The 19,125-nt window shown below is 41.4% G+C and overlaps 1 protein-coding gene across 9 annotated transcripts in view; it reads left to right on the top strand.

Annotated features, from left to right (window-relative positions):
* LOC149602758 (uncharacterized) overlaps positions 1-17,237 on the top strand; it is a 285,004-nt gene extending 267,767 nt beyond the window's left edge. For 2 of the 9 annotated variants that reach the window (XM_089860393.1, XM_089860387.1), the window contains exons 2-7: positions 1,398-1,467; positions 1,617-1,698; positions 1,768-1,830; positions 2,816-2,947; positions 11,557-12,421; positions 16,076-17,237. In XM_089860393.1, the coding sequence (XP_089716519.1) occupies positions 1,418-1,467; positions 1,617-1,698; positions 1,768-1,830; positions 2,816-2,947; positions 11,557-12,421; positions 16,076-16,725 (1,842 nt within the window). In that variant the 5' untranslated portion in view covers positions 1,398-1,417 and the 3' untranslated portion in view covers positions 16,726-17,237. The other 7 variants (XM_089860392.1, XM_089860390.1, XM_089860391.1 and 4 more) reach the window with 7 other exon arrangements.
* Positions 17,238-19,125: the final 1,888 nt, after the last annotated feature.

The following is a 19,125-nucleotide window of genomic DNA, read 5'->3' as shown; positions in this document are numbered from 1 at the left end:
ACAAAAAAACGAAAAATTCGAATATGGAAAGCGCGGGAAATTCAAATTAGGCTTAACTTTTCAAATAGCTTTACGTATTTCTGATCTCCTTTATACGTGTAATTATGTTCTTAAGTGAAATAAATAGTTTTTATGTAAAAGAAGTAGTGTTTTTAATGAAATGTTAGTGAAATAAGGCATTAAAGATGGTTAACAGTTGTTCTTATTTACAAAATGATTTACTTACGAACAGAATAAGAGGACCTCCCCTTCAGATTAGGAAATAGTTTTACTTTGAACAAACATTCGCTTAAATCTCTTTAAATATCAGCTGTTATTGCAAAGCATCAGCACGCCCGCTGGCAAAAGTTATTTTATCCAATTTTTTAGCTTTCAAAATTCAGCGATAGATGGCGCACTAGGTATCTTCCCTCGGGAAAATCGCGTCGACTGCTAGCTGTCATCTCCGTATTTTCCCCGATTCAGTAGGGTATCTAGACCTGTATATATATCTATGCTCGCGACTGCCAATATGGTCGCCTGAAAATAAGGTAAGAGATAAGAGCATGTGACGTTACTACAAAGTTCGTGGTAGCACTCTATTTTGGCCTGATAATTTCGACGCCCGATAAACGATAAACAGGAGTAAATGGTCAGTGCCGCGCGGGCAAACCTATTTCGGCCCGTTGGAAATGGAAGCCGGAAAAACAGGCCAAAATAGCTAGGATTTGAATTCCTGACTATTTTGGCCTGATAATTTCGACGCCCGATAAACGATAAACAGGAGTAAATGGTCAGTGCCGCGCGGGCAAACCTATTTTGGCCCGTTGGAAATGGAAGCCGGAAAAACAGGCCAAAATAGCTTGGATTTGAATTCCTGACTATTTTGGCCTGATAATTTCGACGGCCGATAAACAGGGGTAAATAGTCGGTGCCGCGCGGGCCATACTATTTTGGCCCGTTAATTTCGAAGCCCGAAAAACAGGGGTAAATAGTAGGGAAATACAACTAAACTATTTTGGCCTGAAAATTATGACGCCCGTAAAACAGGCGAAAATAGCTCCGTTGTATTTCCAGACTATTTACCCCTGTTTTTCGGGCCAAAATAGTCTCGCCCCTAGTGGCCATCTATTTAGGCCCGAAAAACAGGGGTAAATACTTCTGTCTTCTTTCTACGGCCGTTAGGAAAAACCTGTCTGCTACACGTTCTCTCTCTTGCGAAGTTGCGATCAAAGTTCTTTGGTTGCGATCTTATTGAAGTGAATTTCCATGTACAAAAATTGAAGAAAAGCTCTTAATGAAAGTGGAGAATATTTCTCCCAAAGACACGACGGAACAGTGTGAGTAACTGTTAACGCTGAATCTGTGTTTATGCCATATTTTTATTATTATTGAAATGTTACATATGTTATCTTAAGAGGGAAACTGTGCTAGAAGTATGATGGATTTTCTGAAAGATTGTCGCGTTATGGTCGAACGTTTAAGCTGGTAAGTGATGAATATAATGCAACTTGGATGTCAATAGGGCATGTAATGGATCCAACCATATCGAAACTATTATACTTTGAAAAGAAATAGATCTTTCTTGAAACCTTTCGTGTTAATTGTTCCTTTTTTTTTAAATGATTTTATTTTAGGGAAGATTTACAATTTCACAAACAATCTTTACAAAATTCCGAAATGAGTTTGGTAAATCTTCAAAGGGTGGCGATTAAAGAGGTATTTGCGAAATTATTGGAATGTTCCCTGTTTTGGGCAAATACAAAATTACGGAAACTTTATTTTTAGGAAATGAAAGATGAGGAAAATTTTAATTATGATCACTTAAGCAAAGATGATCTGATCAATGAAGTAAGGGAATCAAAGCTAAGAGAATTGGTAGCCCATCCGGTAGGATTGCACTTTGCGATACCCCATCAACTAACAATTGTTTCTGACTAATTAGACCACGGGGAGTTCGAGAAAAATAGCAAAAAAATTCTAATTCCGCCGCAAGTTGGTCAAAATTTTTTTGGAAAATTTTAAAATTGCATGTTCTTACCACCATTAAGACCGCAACTAACTAAATGTAAACATCAGTATTTAGGAAAAGGCATAATATTATTTGGGAAGTAAATAAAGATAAACAATAATATTTTGGAAAAGGCGTAATATTATTTGGAGGTAAATGAAGATAAACGACAATATTTTGGAAAAGGTAAAATATTAATTGGGAAGCAAATAAAGATAAAAAACAATATTTTGGAAAAGGTGTGATATTATTTGAAAAACTAAATAAATGTATACAATATTTTGGAAAGGCATAATAGTGTTTGAGAAGTAAATGAAGCATTTTTCTGAAATATTTTTCCCAAACACAATTACTCCTTTTCCAAATTTTTTATGTTTATCTTCATTTACTTCCTAAATAATATTACGCCTTTTCCAAAATATTGTTCTTTGGCTTAATTTACTTCTAAACTAATATTTTACCTTTTCCTTGTTATAATGTTTATCCCCCTCCTGTAATTTTTCCAGATTGAGTGCAGAACGCGTTTAGGCGCGCAGCGGTCTTAATGCAATTTTAAAATTAAAAAAAAAATTTTTGACTAACCTGCGGCGGGTTTAGAATTTTTTCACTATTTGTTTCGAACTCCCCGTGGTCTAATTAGTCAGAAACCATAGTTAGTTGATGGGGTATCGCAAAGTGCAATCCTACCGCACATCCCTCGTTATCAAAAATAAATATTTAGTTTTGTCGTTATTAACAAAGAAAAAAAATTAGGACCTTTTTGCTCATCCCCCAAAGGAAGTCCTGAGAATATTAACTTTTGTAATGGAATCTTATTTTGTTTAGCGTAATGTTTTAATTTCAAACATGGAAAAAGAGAGAATCAGAACTACATTAACGATAAATAAGCAAGTTGACGAAATTGAAAGACTCAATAGGCTCATTATAGAGCTGGAAAGGAGAATCAAAGATCTGATGGTATGGAAAATTATAGAACATTCTTCATTTTCATGGTCAATAGAAAAATTAATTAGTTAATTTGTAACGACGACCTCCACATCCCTCCGAAGTCGTCTGCTCCCCCTATGTTTGTAGTTCCAATTTTGCTCACAAGTGGCGCCTTAAGCGCCACTGCCTATAATTTTGTTAAAAAATATTATTGCGGGCGGGAATAAAAACCCCCGCGGCCGCTGTCAGAGTGGTCAGTTTTTTTTGCCACGTTCAAGTTGTAACGCGTTGATTTTTGCCTTAATAAAATTATCAGTATTCTTTCAACTCAAGAAGCGTCGTTCTCCTTTCAAGCATGGATTATCTGGTATTTACTTAGTCATGATCAATAAGATCTTTAAGCGGGAAACCTGGGAACTTTTTAACTGCTAGTTTTTTACTTAAATTCTTTATGTAACCGTAAAATTAAACCGTAGGAAAGGGGGCCTAATTTCGCGGCACACAAAGAATTATTTAATAAAAACTAGCAATTAAGAAAGTTCCCAGGTCACCCGTTTAAAGGTCTTATTGACCATGACTTATAATTACCAAATGATCCATTATTGCTAGAAGGACAACGCAGTTTGTAGAATGACAACATATTATGTATTTATTGAAACAAAAACAAACACGCCCGAACTTGATCGTGTTACAAAACAACTGACTGCTGAGACTGACTCGACCGTAACTGACAACTGACTCCCCTTTTTAGATTGTAGGCGGGGGTTTTATATCCCCGCGAACTAATGTTTTTTAATACATAGACAGCAGTGGCGCTTAAGGCGCCACTTTGGGACTATTTAACATTTATACAAAAATTAGTATAAAAAATAGCAATTGAACAAAGCAGACGACGCGGTTTTTTCCCCGGGAAGGAGAAGCTTGGTGTGGACGGTTACATCCTCCCCCCCAAAGAAAAGTCGTCTGCTGCGGCGCTCTTGTTCCTTGTCCGCTGAGTCTAGGGCAGGCGGCGAGGAGGGCCTCCTGGCCTCGGCAGCAGTCTTCTCTCGCCGCTAATTCTCGCGATGGCGGAATCCATGGGCTGCGTCAAAACGTTATGTTGCGTTCCGAATAGTCTCCCATGGTTCTCGCGAGATTGCTTGACGAGAATAATTAAAATCACGCGAAGTCACATCGGTGATTCCATGCACGCGCAAATACGTAGCGACGTCCGGTCGAGACCGAAGAGTCTTATGCGGATATTGTTCCGGAGGATGATAGTAAATGTCCATCTCCGGACCTCCAGGCTTAGGGTTCTTCCTCAGCACTATCTCACGTCTCCATCCTTTACGAAAGGGATTAACAAATCTCATCGGATTTATGGGAACAAGGTTGGACAATTCCTTATCGTCTTCCTCAGATTCAGAGGAAGAACTGGAATCGTCAGGGTGAGATAGAGGAGAGGTTGGAGGGAGAGACTTCTCCCTCGAGCTCCTATCAGGAGAGGAAGGTGGAGAAAGGTCTGGCGGCATCCGATTCACTCGGAAGACCGCGGGAGGATCGGAGAATAAGGCGAAAGCGTCTGGTTCAGATTCCGCAGGTAAATCGGGTACTTCTTCCGAGGGAACATAAGAGGATCCATCATCATCCTTGGATGAAGATGAGGATGACGATGACGTTTCTCCAGACGACTCAGTTTGCGCTTCTTGGTCTCTCAATAGTCGTTGTCTTCGTTCTCGTCGAGTCTCACGACGTTCGTCACCAGTACTGACTCCAGCGTCCTGAAGTATAGGTACGGACTGTGACGTTGTAGAACTAGAAGAGGAACTGCTTGACGTTGAAGATGACTGGCTTCCGTCCGGTTGGCAGACATCTTTATTTGACCAATATAGCTTTAAATGAGCGATATTTTCGATCCCTTTTCCTTCTCCAGTTTCTGGGTCTTCTAATTGGTATCGCAAGCGGTCTAGCTTCTTTGCGATCTTGTAGGGACCATCCCATTTGGGACATAACTTAGCGGCGACGTTACGTGCCGCTTGAGACAAGGGATGCGTCTCCTTCCAGACAAGCGCACCAACGGGAAATTCAATTCCTTCCCGCCTTTGATCGTAGTAGCGTTTCTGATGTGCTTGCGCTTTCTTGGCAAGCTCTTTAGACAAAGCAAGTTGCTTCGCTAAAGCTGAGAGCGAGGCGGACCTTTCAGCAAAGTCCGCTACTGGCATTCCTACGTCCAAGTCCCAGGGAAATCTCGGTTCCCTACCCATGTTAAGGTAGAAAGGAGTTCTTCCTGTTGTTGTATGTGTGGTCGAGTTGATGGCAAACTGAATGAATGGCAAGTTCTCGTCCCATCTTCGGTGATCTCGACCCACGAACATTGAAATAATCTCGCCCAGAACTCTGTTTGTGCGCTCCACGATATTACTCTGGGGATGATACGGAGTGATGTATCGTGGCTTGACTTTGAACATCTTAAGAATGTCCTTCCAAAGTTGAGAAACGAATTGAGTTCCATTGTCGCTTACGATGGCTTTCGGACATCCTTAGCGAACTATCATGGAGACGAGTTTCTTCGCACACGTTCTGGCGGTGATGTTCTTCATCGGGTACAATTCGACAAATTTTGTGGCATAGTCCGTAAATACCAAGAGATATTTGTGATGGTGACGGCTTCGTGGTAGAGGTCCCATTATATCCACTCCCAGCAAATCAAATGGCTCAGTAATGGCCGTAGGCTGCATGAGACCTGGACGTTTTCTATTTCGGGCCTTGTGCATCTGGCACAGAGGACATCCGCGGACCTACTGGGTAACGTCCTGCCGAACCGATGGCCACCAGTATCTGGCCCGAACTTTATCGAAGGTCCGATCCCGACCTCGATGTCCAGATAGAGGGTGGTCATGAAATAAGCGGATGGCGTCCCGCCGGAACCGCTGTGGCAAATAGATTTTCGCTGGCTGTCTACCATAGGCCTTTCGATACAAGACATCGTTCTTCAGTTCGTAGTACCGATGTCCTTGAGGATTATCTCCTGATAACTGGACTATGATGTCATTGGAGACTTGTTCATCTTGTTGGGCCTTTCGTACTTCTTCCAGTGTGAAAGTATGGTACAATGCGTGATTGGCGGGAGGAGCTAATCCGCTACTGGTTGAGGACGAAGTCGACGTCATTGACGAGGATTCCGCTGGACTGGAATCTTCTGACGAGGACGGTGAAGTCGTGGCTTCCAACGACATGGCTAATAGAGAGACAGGCGCTCTGGATAATGCGTCCGCAACCTTGTTCTCCACTCCCTTCTTGTGTATGATCTTGAAATCATACGTTTGCAGGTACATTGCCCAACGAACAAGACGAGAGTTCGGCTCTTTCAGTGTGAACAACCACTGAAGTGCTTTGTGATCAGTGATCACAGTAAATGGAATGTTCTCCAAATATGGCCGGAACTTTCCCACTCCCCAATAGATGGCAAGACATTCCTTTTCCGTCGTGGTATACCTCCGCTGGACGTCGGTCAGTTGCTTACTGGCATAGGCAATCGGTACCTCGACGTCATCTTGAATTTGCGACAGGAAAGCTCCAAGCCCGGCATCGCTAGCATCCGTTGTCAGGATACACGGCAACTTAGGGTTGTAAGCCGCTAAAGGAGGCGCCGTACAGATCGCATCCTTGATGGCCTGGAACGCTTTCTGCTGTTCTTCTTTCCACTGGAACGGAACGTCTTTCTTCTTGAGATGATTTAACGGGGCAACGATCTTGGAGTACTGCGGGATGAATCGTGAGTTGGCCCGCCATGCCCAGAAATCTTTGGATCGCTTTCACGTTCTTTGGGATTGGAAAGTCTACTATAGCCTTAGTCTTGGAGGGATCAATATGAATCCCTCGTTCATTAACAATATGCCCTAACACGGTCGCTTCGCTTTGCGCAAAGCGACATTTCTTGGTCTGAAGCGTAAGGCCTGCTTCAGACAGTCGGTGAAAGACATATTCCAAGGCTTGAAGATGGTCTGCCCAAGTACTGGATGGAATGACGATGTCGTCCAGATAGACACAGATGGAAAAGTGATGTCCATCCCTGAAGACTTCGTCGATAAGTCGTTGAAACGACGACGGCGCATTGCATAGACCGAACGGAAGTACTTCGAATTCGTACTTTCCCGCATGCGTGATGAAAGCAGTCTTTGCTTTTGCCTGCGGATGGAGATCTATCTGCCAATAGCCGCTCTTTAAGTCCAGTGCTGTGATGAACTTTGGGGCTCCCATTTTTCCTAACAGTTCCTCTATTCTCGGAAGCGGATAAGGGTCCTTCACGGTTACTTTATTTAACGCGCGATAGTCGACGCAGAAACGTATCTTTCCGCACTTCTGGTGGACAAGTACCACCGGCGACGCGTAAGGACTAACGGATGGTTTCACGATTCCGTCGCGGATCATTTCGTGAAGGTGATCTTCAATTATCCGTTTTTTCTCGTCGCTAACACGATACGCGCGTTGACTAACGGGAACATCGGTGGTAGTATGAATCTCGTGATAAACTAAGTTCGTACGTCCCGCTTTTTCCGAAAATAGTTTTGGAAATCGTAGTAATAGAGTTTTTAAGTCTTCCTTCTGTTTAGGACTCAGTGTAGGCGACGCGACAGCTTGTTCGACATCCTCGATGATCTGGGGTGTTGGAGTCTTTAACCCCGGGAGATTTAACACGAATGGAAACGTTGTTCCGTCAATCTGACAGGTTTTTGTACCAAAGTCCAGAATAGCCCGATGTTTATAAAGGAAATTCTTTCCCAAAATAAAATCGTTTGTCCTAAGCGGAAGTCTATTCGCGCGCGTCCCTTTGTAAAGGTATAACGTCCATCGCCTAACACTATACACTGAGTCTCTTCTTCTTCCGGAAGTACTAAGTCTGGTTTCAAGGTTCTGACTAAATTACGCCACTGATATAAGCTGATAAAGCATGCATCAGCGCCTGAATCTAGCCTGGTCGCGAAAGTTCCATGCGAATACACGGCGTCTATAGCCACGGGAGGATCAACCTCACAGCGACGCACATCCATAGAGCCGCATTCATTAAGGGGCTTTACTTTCGTCGCGCGGCGGGAAGACGATCCCCTTTTTGCCTTCCCGCTTTCGCGTTTTCCGAAGCCTGTCTTTGCGCGACTTCTTGTTTTTCCGGACAGGTTGTGGCATAATGCCCTAAGTGTCCGCACTTATAACATTGGATTTGACTTAAATCGTTTTGCTCTGCCTTAACCTGGGTCGGAGTCTTTGGTCTATTGGTATTTGCCTTTGGTGTCTTTGATTTACCACCTCCCCCCAGCGGTTTAGTCAAAACCGCGGCGGCGGGAGAATTTCTTCTCCCACGGGAATCACGCGGGGTAGCCTCTGCCCTTTCAGTACGATACAATGAGCTAGAAGGGGTCGCTCGTAAAATTTCCTCTGTTACGCGGCCCTTCTCTATAAAACTGCGCATTGTCCTTATGTTGTCGTTAAAGACATGGATGCGTATTTCGGGGAGGATATTTCTTTTGCAAATACCAACGAGTTCTGAGTCAGTGTACGGAACGCGTAAGTTCTGATTCATCGCGGTAATACTCGCGACATACGCGTCAAAAGACACACCTGCGGGTTGTGTAAACTGCGCTATTTCTAGGCGGAGGGATTCCTCCGCTCTTACAGAGAAGAAATAGTCTCTGAACGCGCCTTTTACTGTACGCCACGTTAGTACTTGATTTGGCCTATTCAAGTCTCTAAACCAAATTAATGCACGGCCCCTTAATATTTGGGGGAGAAGCGCGATAATGTCAGGTCCAGACATGCTGTGATAATCCGCGAATTCCGTCAAAGTCCGAAGGAATTCCGGCGCGCTTTCACCTTCAACACCACTAAATATTAAGTGAGGGGGCGGTTTAGGCCTATTTTTGGCGGCTGGTCTAGTTCCAATGTTCGCTAGCGTAGTTGCAAGCGTTTGAATAGTTTGAATAAGCACAATTGACGCTGCACCTTGCGGTGGCTGCGGCGGAGGTGGAATTCCTCCCGCCGCTTGTCCTTGACCATGCGTAGGACTAGTACCAAGGCTTGGAGGAGGAGTGTTCCTCCTCGGGGGAGTGTACGATCCCGGTAACTGCGCGTTAATCGCGGCGATAAAAGCATTCGGGTCGGCGGGATTCATGACGCGACAGTTAATTAGTTCAAGCAAATGGCACAAGTAATTCGCACAAGTACGCGTTTAATCAAAATTGGTAATGTCAGTCTTAACGGGTCCTGGCAAGCTCGCCACTTTATGTAACCGTAAAATTAAACCGTAGGAAAAGGGGGCCTAACTTCACGGCACACAAAGAATTTAAGTAAAAAACTAGCAGTTAACAAGTTGGGAAAACCAAAATATTACCTCTCCGAGTCAAGAGGTCTACTACTACAAACTTATTCACCTAGATATGGAATTATTTCTCTTTTTTGAAGTAAAAATTTACGAAATATTGATGCAGTATTCCAAGCATAGCGAATAATACAGTAAAGCAGACGACATTTTACATCCAATAGAGTAATGGCACCTACTTGCCTTTGACTGTATTAAGCTCTATGGGTAGTTAACATGGAGTGCCACTACTCTACAAGGATAAATCTTGGACACATGGAAATAAGTCAATGGGGAAAAGATCAGGAAATGAAGTCTACGCTGTTTACCGTATATTCTGATAGCTACATTCACAACTGGTTTGCAGTGTAAACACTATCGTCTCGTCTCACCTCAACAATATCCTTAGTTTGCCAACATGAATGTTAACGTTAAATAACACCAAAGTTAAATTGTAGCTAGACGCACTAATAGTCAATGCGCACCATAAAGAGAATAAAAAGTCTTAGCTACTACCCGTTTACCATTAGCCCTTCTACTATTCTAATTGCCACCATGATCTTTTCTTCTATTATAAAATCTTAACCTGATTATTTTATAGTGTATTTAACTTTCGGCTCACTCTGAACCGTTGATGTCTCTTCATTTCAGACACGAAAATCAAAGCCCAAAAGTTTACTTCACCTCAGGCCTCAATTATCTACTCTGTTTCACTAAGCCTATTGCGTATGATACTTAATATACCCGCCGGAGTCTAGGTCTTAGTTTTCTTCATGAAATCACTAAACCAAGGATTATTCTATATACAGATGTAGTATAGCTTAAGTAATATATAAACAGCCATTTCAAATAACAATATTAAAAAAATCTTTGGAATATCAAAATGAAACAGAGCTTTAAAGCTACAAAAGTACTAAATGCATCATAATTACGAAAAATACTTCCACATATTCACTTTATATTGTGGAAAAAGGGAATATTAAGGTTCTGTATGATTTCTCAACACAAGGCTAACTGCTAACGCGACGCACTAGTGTAACAATGGACGGACACACACAGACAAAAACATAGACTGTTTTAAACTCTTTCCGTATAAATTTTGAGTTGAGAAACAAGATTATCTTTAATATTTAAATAAATATAATTATTTTTAATTATTTTAATCTTCAATAATTAACATTAATAATAGTTAAATCGTTTAAAATAAAGTTATACCTATTATCATCTCAAACTTTGCTAATATTGACGTTTAAAGTGAAGGGTACCCCTCTTGCCCGCTTTCGTCAAATTTTGGGGTATATATACGATTCGTTTCCATCTTAATAGTAAGGAAAAAGCGCAATTGCGAAAACCTTTGGTGGCGATCCCACCTTAGGGAGGCTAGACGTTTCTCGTAACCCTAGCTGATCGCCGCGTATATCCTAAAACCAAACGATGATAATGGAGTAGAAGCCAATGGGACAGATTGGTGTCTATGTGGAATAGACGGAAGACCAGTAGATGGTGGTGTTAAGAAGCCAGAATGTACAGACTGGTGTCCAAGTGGGATGGACAAAGACCAGAAGATGGTGGTGATTAGAAGCCAGTATGTACAGACTGGTGTCCAAGTGGATTGGACGAAGACCAGAAGATGGTGGTGATTAGAAGCCAGTATGTACAGACTGGTGTCCATGTGGGATGGACGAAGAACAAATGATGGTGGTGATTAGAAGCCAGTAAGTACAGACTGGTGTCCGTGTGAGATGGACAAAGACCAGAAGATGGTGGTGTGAGAACTCAAGTGGAGGAGCCATTTCCGTGACTGTGAAAGCAGTTCGGAAATGGCGAACACGTTTGCTCCGATTTCGAAACTGCGAACGCGGTCACGTGGGTGTAACAACAGACACACACACACACAGACAGACACACACGTCGAAATTAGAACCTCTCCGTGACATACGTCACTCGGAGAGGTAAAAAGTTCCCAGGTTTCCCGCTTAAAGATCTTATTGATCATGACTAAGTAAATACCAGATAATCCATGCTTGAAAGGAGAACGCCGCTTCTTGAGTTGAAAGAATACTGATAATTTTATTAAGGCAAAAATCAACGCGTTACAACTTGAACGTTGCCAAAAAAAACTGACCACTCTGACAGCGGCCGCGGGGGTTTTTATTCCCGCCCGCAATAATATTTTTTAACAAAATTATAGGCAGTGGCGCTTAAGGCGCCACTTGTGAGCAAAATTGGAACTACAAACATAGGGGGAGCAGACGACTTCGGAGGGATGTGGATTATTAATAATTTGTTAATTATTTTAAAAAAATAGGATCAATGTGGAGAACATCAATTAGCCAACGTTGACTACGTGAAAACTGAACCTGTTGAAAATGATTCGGAAAGTAATGGCCAGGAGTTAACCCTTCCAATTGTCCAAGGCATTCCGTGTAAAGAGGATACTATTCAAGAATCAACTGTTTCTGAGCGTCAATATGTTGCGGAGGTTCACGATACAAACACCGAAACTAAAATTACGTCGAAAAACGCTGAAAATGAGGGGCTTATAACGCAAATTACGAGTAACAATTTTCCTCTACGCGCGCCTTTACCCTGTAACCTCGAGGTTGAAAACCAATTCGAAATACCTCCTGACACAACGACGACAAAAAGCTATTCGCCAGGAGGACCTATCGAGAACAATATTATCATTAACGATGATTATTACTGTAAATCACAAAATTTCTCGACTGAGGGAGAAACTGAGGATATTGCAACTCGATCGCCGAAATTTCGTGTTCCAGAATTTAATGTTGAAGTCGAAAATCATCTTGACGCAAATGTCGAAATCGATTCACTAGAAGGAGCCCTAGAAAACGATCTTGATGATATCCAATCCAGAATCACCTTGACAGATGCGAGGAAAACTTATGATAGACTAAATGAAACTATGAAACTGCGCTTGCGAAAGCGAAAGTTTGTTGATCCGAGGTCATCGAGTGATCCAGTGTGTGTACCTAAACTAGGACGTAACCCAAGTGAAATACCAGAATTGACCTTCGTCTCAATGGGAAGCCATCTACCCGAAGTTTCGATTGAAGTTGAAAGTAATAGTTTGGAGTCCAACTTGGAGACGCGTGAAGATGTCGCTCCAAAGAATTTCGAAGGTAATACCTCATCGCCTTGTTCGGAAATTGGTAAGCCATTTTATACTTTAATAGTCTTGAGTACCTAGGATGGGGGAAATATGCTAATCAATTAATCCCGCTCTCTCGGTGTAAAGTCTAATACAGGGTTCAAAAAAACCCAGCCCACCGGGTTTTATTGCGTATTTAGGTTTTTTTTGGGGGGTTTTTTAACTTTAGCAGTTGCGTTCGTGGTAGAAATTGTCATTCAAAAGTAACATCTTAATAAAAATGTCTTAAAACGTTTCATTAAAAATAATGAATATTGTTGAATAATACTTTTGAAGTTGAAACAACAAATATCTTAAACTATCTAGCATTCAAATTCATCAAAATTGAAGATCTTAGTGATGGCTTTTATTAAATGGGTTTTTTATGGTGGGTAAAACCCAATTAAACCCGCGGGGTTATTTTGGGCTGGGCTTTTTAATTCGAACCCTGGTCTAATAGCGTATTCCATTTACCTGCTATGAGACCGCTCTCTATTTGCTCTCGATAACATAAAATCCGCTTCTTTTCCGGAGCTGCGTTAACGTTTTTAGCCACATGGTATGATGAACATCTACGATGTGGGTCTTAGTTTGACCTGCCCTGTTGTTGTTGTCAGTTGTGGTGGGCGGTGTCGTTGTCTTGAAAGATTTTTCGTTCGTCATTGAATGGAGAGTGAATGAGAGAGAATTGTGGTGAGGTGATATTTTAATTTCGTGTATTTTAAGATGAAGGGGATTATAATAGTAAGTATAACCGTAGCATTTATTTGTGGTTAAGCATTGTGAATTGAGTTTTACGTTTGCTGGATATATTTAAAGCGAGGGAGAGCATTATTTTATTGCCTTAATTTAAATGGGAGGTTTCCTACTCCCTTTAAATTCTCTGTCAGCCGTCGACAATAAGGATTTTACGCTTTCAATCACGCTCCCCATCCCCTATTTCAACATTCAAAGAAATCAAGGGAAATTTTAAAAGCAAAAGCAAGTATATACTGATGCTATTTTTAGATTGGTCATAAGGCACCGGGATATAACAATTATTGGGTGTTTTACCGAATTCTTTCTCTTTCAAACGCTTCTCGCCATAAGTTCATGTTAGAATTTTATAAGATGCGAAAAGCATGCGTCGGCATAAGTTTATTTTGTAAACTAAAACTTTCTGTGCGTGTATTAATCGAGCGTTAAGTACGTGTTCAGTTTAGCACTGTTAATGGTATTATTATTATTATTGTTGTTGAGGAGGGTACACGCCCTAGCACCGATGCCAAAGGCATATTGTGCATCCTCATATTCAGGCCTTGAATAAGCCCGTAGCTGCAGCGTAGCGAAGAATTCGCTCCACCGTAATAGAGGAGACCCTCGAGGGTTCCAAAGTATGTGAATCAAAATATTCTAGTCTAAGCGAGGCGAAGCAGTCGCACTCGCAAAGTACGTGAGCGGATGTTTCTTCCTTCTCCTGACACGACCTACAGAGAGGGTCGTCGGCAAAACCCATCAGATGGAGGTGCCTATCAAGCCGACAGTGCCCGGTCAAAAGACCGGTGGCCAGCCTAATATCCCGTCTGCTGAGCGAAATTAGGTCTCTGGCACGAGACCTGCAGGGACCATTGACAAAAAGTTTAGTCTGTCTCTGGCCCTCCATGTTATGCCAGAGCTGGTTTTGTATGACAGTCAACCTGTCATGCAGACACCGTTTGACGTGCCTGTAGGGGATGGGGACGGCCGGCTCCGGCCCCAAGAGCTTGGCCTCCGCACCCCTTTTCGCAAATCTATCGGCTTGCTCATTGCCATGATATCCGCTATGCCCTGGCACCCAGTACAACAGAACCCTGTTGCAGGATGCCAGTCGAGCTAGCAGATCAAGGCAGCTGCGCACCAGTTGAGAGGTAATCTGACACTGGTTCAGCGCGTTCAGGGCGGCCTGACTGTCAGAATAAATTCTCACAGTCCGTCCGGTATACCCTTTGTTAATGCAGTAATCTGCGCAATAACAGATCGCGGCAATTTCCGCCTGGAACACACTAGCGAAGGTACCCAGGCAAGCAGAAAAGCCGACCCTTGTGGTTTGGCAGTAATAGCCGGCGCCAGCGCCGGAATCAGTCTTGGAACCATCGGTGAACCAAATAGTTTCACCCCCAGTGCCAAGAGGCAGCAGGTTAGTCCACTCTGCCCGACTGGGAAAGTGGATGCTGAAAGGCTTAGTGAAATCAAAACTGGTAACGGTTTTGTCAGAGCACATCGTAAGCGACGGCTCAAGTGCGGCGTACTCCCGAAAGAGCTTCGTATGGCTGTAATCCCAAAGTCTTGGAACCCAGCAGCCACTAATGTTGAGCCTGTAGGCTCCCATGACAGCCTCCTCCTCAATGAAGAGATGAAGAGGAAGCATGTCAAGGAGCACCTCCAGGGAAGCAGTTGGGGTCGATCTCATGGCCCCCGTAACACCAATGCAGGCAAGCCTTTGAAGCTTGCGCAGGGCAGCCGGACCCTTGTCCACCAGACAAGTGCCCGGTAAGATAGTATGGGTCTGATGATCCCAGTATAGAGCCAGTTACTGTTAATGGTAACTCGATCATCGAGGGGGTAACCACTAAAATGTTCTGTTCTGATATTAAGGGTTACTTGTGTGTAATCATTTTAGCATTGTTGTTTTTAAAATGGTCTTACGGGTAATGATTTTAGCAATGTTAAGGGTAGCGCATCGAGGGGCTACTCACTCAAAATTTCTCTTTGTGTCGCACTATTACAATTATAACATAAGTAAATTTATTGAAGTAAGGATTACGGGTAATCATTTTAGCACAGTTAAAAGTAGCGCATCGAGGGGCTATTCACATAATGTTATGTACGCCTGTTAAGTAGGGTATGATGTGGCTGCTATTACGAGCTCTTGGGTCGTCATGTTTTTAAAAATTTAGCGAGCTATCTGTTCTGTACAGATAGGCACCAATGAGATCTCGGATCCAGCGCTCGGTAATTGGAAAACGGAAATCCGAGCTCGAGATTATCTAGCGGCATTGAGCGGTAAATGAAATACGCTAGTGGCATTGATGTAGGTGAAAAACCGAAACCCATTTCACTCCTGGTGTAAATAGGTAGACCCCCATTTCAAAGTTCATACCTGAGTGAGGAATTTGCGTAAAATTGGCAAAAATTTCGGGGTTTATACTTGTCGTAAAAAGTTTTAATCAAATCATGGGGCGCTCATTTCTACGATGAAGTCGGCTCTGGTTTACAACTCAAATAGTCAGGCATAATCTTGAAAAGTGTCTAGGATTTTTAACTAAAATTTTCTTCGTGGAGCTCAATTTCCCTCTTTCTTCCTCTTTAATTCAGAACGTACTTGAATTTACCGAGGTTTTTTTTGTTCTGGTTTTGACATCCTCGATGTAGCTTATTTGAACCAATTATCCAGGCTAAATTAATTTAATGAAAATACGACCTTTCTAGTTTCGCGGGCCTGCATTTCAGTTGATGTACATCTTCTTTTTGTTGATAAAGTCATTTATTCATCGGCTAACCCCCTGATCAGTACCGTTTCTTTTCTTTAAAACTTAGTTTTCGTAGACCTTAGCATTATCCTTTTTTATGAAGTGCGCTTGAATGTTACAGTATTTTTGATACTAAAAAGTAAATGGTGTATGTGTGGTTTTTATATTTCATTAATAATTTTCTGTAGGGAAATTCAAGATGAAACGTTCAACTCGGTTCAAATATTCAACTGATTATAAAAGGGGTCTACAGCGTCGCGTTAGAATGGGTAACGAAGAAAAACACTTCAAATGTGATCAATGTGACTTTGCCAGTACAATGAAGAATAATTTGATCACTCATCAACGCATTCACAGTGGTGAAAAACCCTTCAAATGTGATCAATGTGACTATGCCAGTACAAAGAAGAATAATTTGATCACTCATCAACGCATTCACAGTGGTGAAAAACCCTTCAAATGTGATCAATGTGACTATGCAAGTACGTGGAAGAATGATTTGATCACACATCAACGCATTCACACTTGTGAAAAACCCTTCAAATGTGATCAATGTGACTATGCCAGAACAAAGAAGAATAATTTGATCACTCATCAACGCATTCACAGTGGTGAAAAACCCTTCAAATGTGATGAGTGTGACTATGTCAGCAGGCATAAGTGCAATTTAACCACGCATAAACGCATTCATAGCGGCGAAAAACCCTTCAAATGTGAACAGTGTGACTATGAATATACGGACAAGAGTAATTTGATCAGACATGAACGCATTCACAGTGGTAAAAAACTTTCAAATGTGATCAGCGTGACTATGGATGCAGGCAGAAATTTCATGTGATAGTTCATAAACGTAAAAGTCACATGAATGGATGGATTCACATTTTAAATATGCAGGACAAAAACAATCTTTCATCCTCTTCTGTAATGAATACCCCGAAACTGTGTAACAAACCATTCAATTTTTCTGTTCGGGATGTTGTTAATGGAAGCGGAGCACATTTTCAGAGACGAGACACTTGGGGCACTATATCCAATTGTTACAATCCCATTTTCAGAATTAATTTTATATTAAATGTAATAAAATTCACATAGAGAATACTAAAATTTAAAAAATCCATAATAAATTTTGGATACCTTTTTCGAATTGTCCCAAACGCATTTCCAAACTTTTGAGCTTTTTTTTCTTTCGAACGAGTTCCATTTCTGCCACCAGACTCCTCGGAACTTTCATTTCCACTTGAATTGTCTGAAGTTTCTTCAGGTTTTAACGTAGTACTTGATAAAGGTCCTGGATCGTCATTTGCGTCTTTAACTACTTTAACTTCGTCATCGGCTCTGGTACTGAATGGTCTCAAAAGGAAAAACAAAGACAGGAAAAATGTCGCTAACCAGTCTGGGAAATAAGGATATTTTTTAAACTAGTCCTTGGGACCAGTGACCCCCCCCTAGGGTCCGAAATAATAAACTGGTCTCCGGACTGGTCCCAGGCTTTGTTCTCTTATAGATTTGCAAATAATAAACTGGTCCAGAGGACCAGTAAGCCCCACTTTTTGAATTAAAAAACTAGTCCAAGCAATTAATAAACTGGTTTTGGACCAGAGGAAGTGTGCTATTTCCCAGACTGTCGCTAACTCTAACTTTACCGTTGCATTCTTGCTTAGTGTTTTTTCAGCACATAGTAGTAGGAGTATCACCAGAAGTATATAATACTTCTCTTCGAGAGAAGTGTTCCACAAAGCGGGGTAAGTGTAACGTCATTCTTCGGAACATTTGGAGCAAGGTTACTAAACCGAATCACATACGCGATAAATACTTCCCTCATTATTACTCTATTAGCGTTTAACTATTTGGCAAGACAAGCTTGTGGATTCCCTCCCCCCCCCCCTAAGACGAGGTTTGTGGGTTCATTGCGGCGGATTTAGTGCCAAATAATTATAGAATTCACCTTACGGTGCGATGCCCATCTGAAGTTAGATGAGCGGGAAAGCAAACAAAAAGGGTATGCCTAGGAAGAATGACGTTACATAACTAAAGTATTAAAAGGATACAGAGTGTCATTCTTCTTCTATTATCCCCTTCTGGTAACACGTATAGAGGTTTAATAGCTTAATATTACTGTTTGTTCATATTACCACACATGTTATCATACGTTTATTATTATAAGTTGGCTTTCTGTATTGTCTTAGGACCGTCACAGTGATCAAATTTTAATCTAAATATATATTCGAAAGTTCTTGGTTTGCATGCTTGTTCTTTCCCAACATCGTTAACACTATGGGAAAGTTTTAGAAGTGCATTGATTGTAGTCGTCTATAGACTGGTAATGCGGCGAACCCAAGCCATTAAGCCTGTTAAGAACATCATACTCTGGATAATTTTAGCCGCTATTTAAGCGTCGTAACATTGATTTTGAAAGTTGTAAAAAAATTGAAGTGGGAGCAAAGTCTATTTAGTGTTTATCGTCGACATAGTTCCTTAAAACACCCGGGCAACGCGGGGATACTAGTCAAATATATATTCATAATATTTCATATTTTTGTGGGTTGGGGGATTGTTCTCTGGTTGCAAGGGATGTCTTTGCTGGTTCTTTTTAGACTTACAAAGTCCATGTTTAAAGCTTGAAGACTAACGGGCTTAAACTTACTGTTTCATTTTTATGAACAAATGGGTTTCTACGAAACATTGAACTAGAACGCAGTGGCGGATTCAAGGGAAAATGAAGTAGTTCAACAATTTCATTTGACTTAGATTTTTTTAAATCATCGTTCAGTAAGACCCTTTACAAAAACGGGGGTGGGCATAGTAAAGCATGCTTGATATAGGGTTTCAATGAAACATCCGGTGTAAGAATCCTAAATCGTCCACCAGTCCACCAAAATTCTTTTGCTTGAAGCCGTGTCTAACGTCTATGAAAAAATACTTCTAAGTGACAATTTAAATAATTGTAAGTATTAAAAGGAAACTGGAGGCTCGGTGAATGATAAGTGTAGTTTTAATTTTAATTTGCTAGTTTAATTATATGTTGTCGATGTTTTATCAAAAACAATTTGTGTTTTGGGTTAATTTCAGCTTAATTATACTTGGTTAAGTTTAATTTAAAGGAATATTTTGTTTCTCTAGTATTGATTTAGTTTGGAATACTAGTTTTAATTCAATATTTATTAGAATTGCAACCTTTAGGGGCGTTTTTAACTTTTTGCCGAATATTCACTATTTTGCCCTAAAATTTTAAATTATT

The sequence above is a fragment of the Phalangium opilio genome, unplaced genomic scaffold, assembly GCF_054372755.1.
Source record: "Phalangium opilio isolate 3A_F unplaced genomic scaffold, DU_Popi_V2 ptg000352l_1, whole genome shotgun sequence".
Classification (NCBI taxonomy): Eukaryota; Metazoa; Arthropoda; class Arachnida; order Opiliones; family Phalangiidae; genus Phalangium; species Phalangium opilio.
Note: the sequence above shows the minus strand (reverse complement) of the source record. Positions and strands in the feature narration are given on the sequence as shown.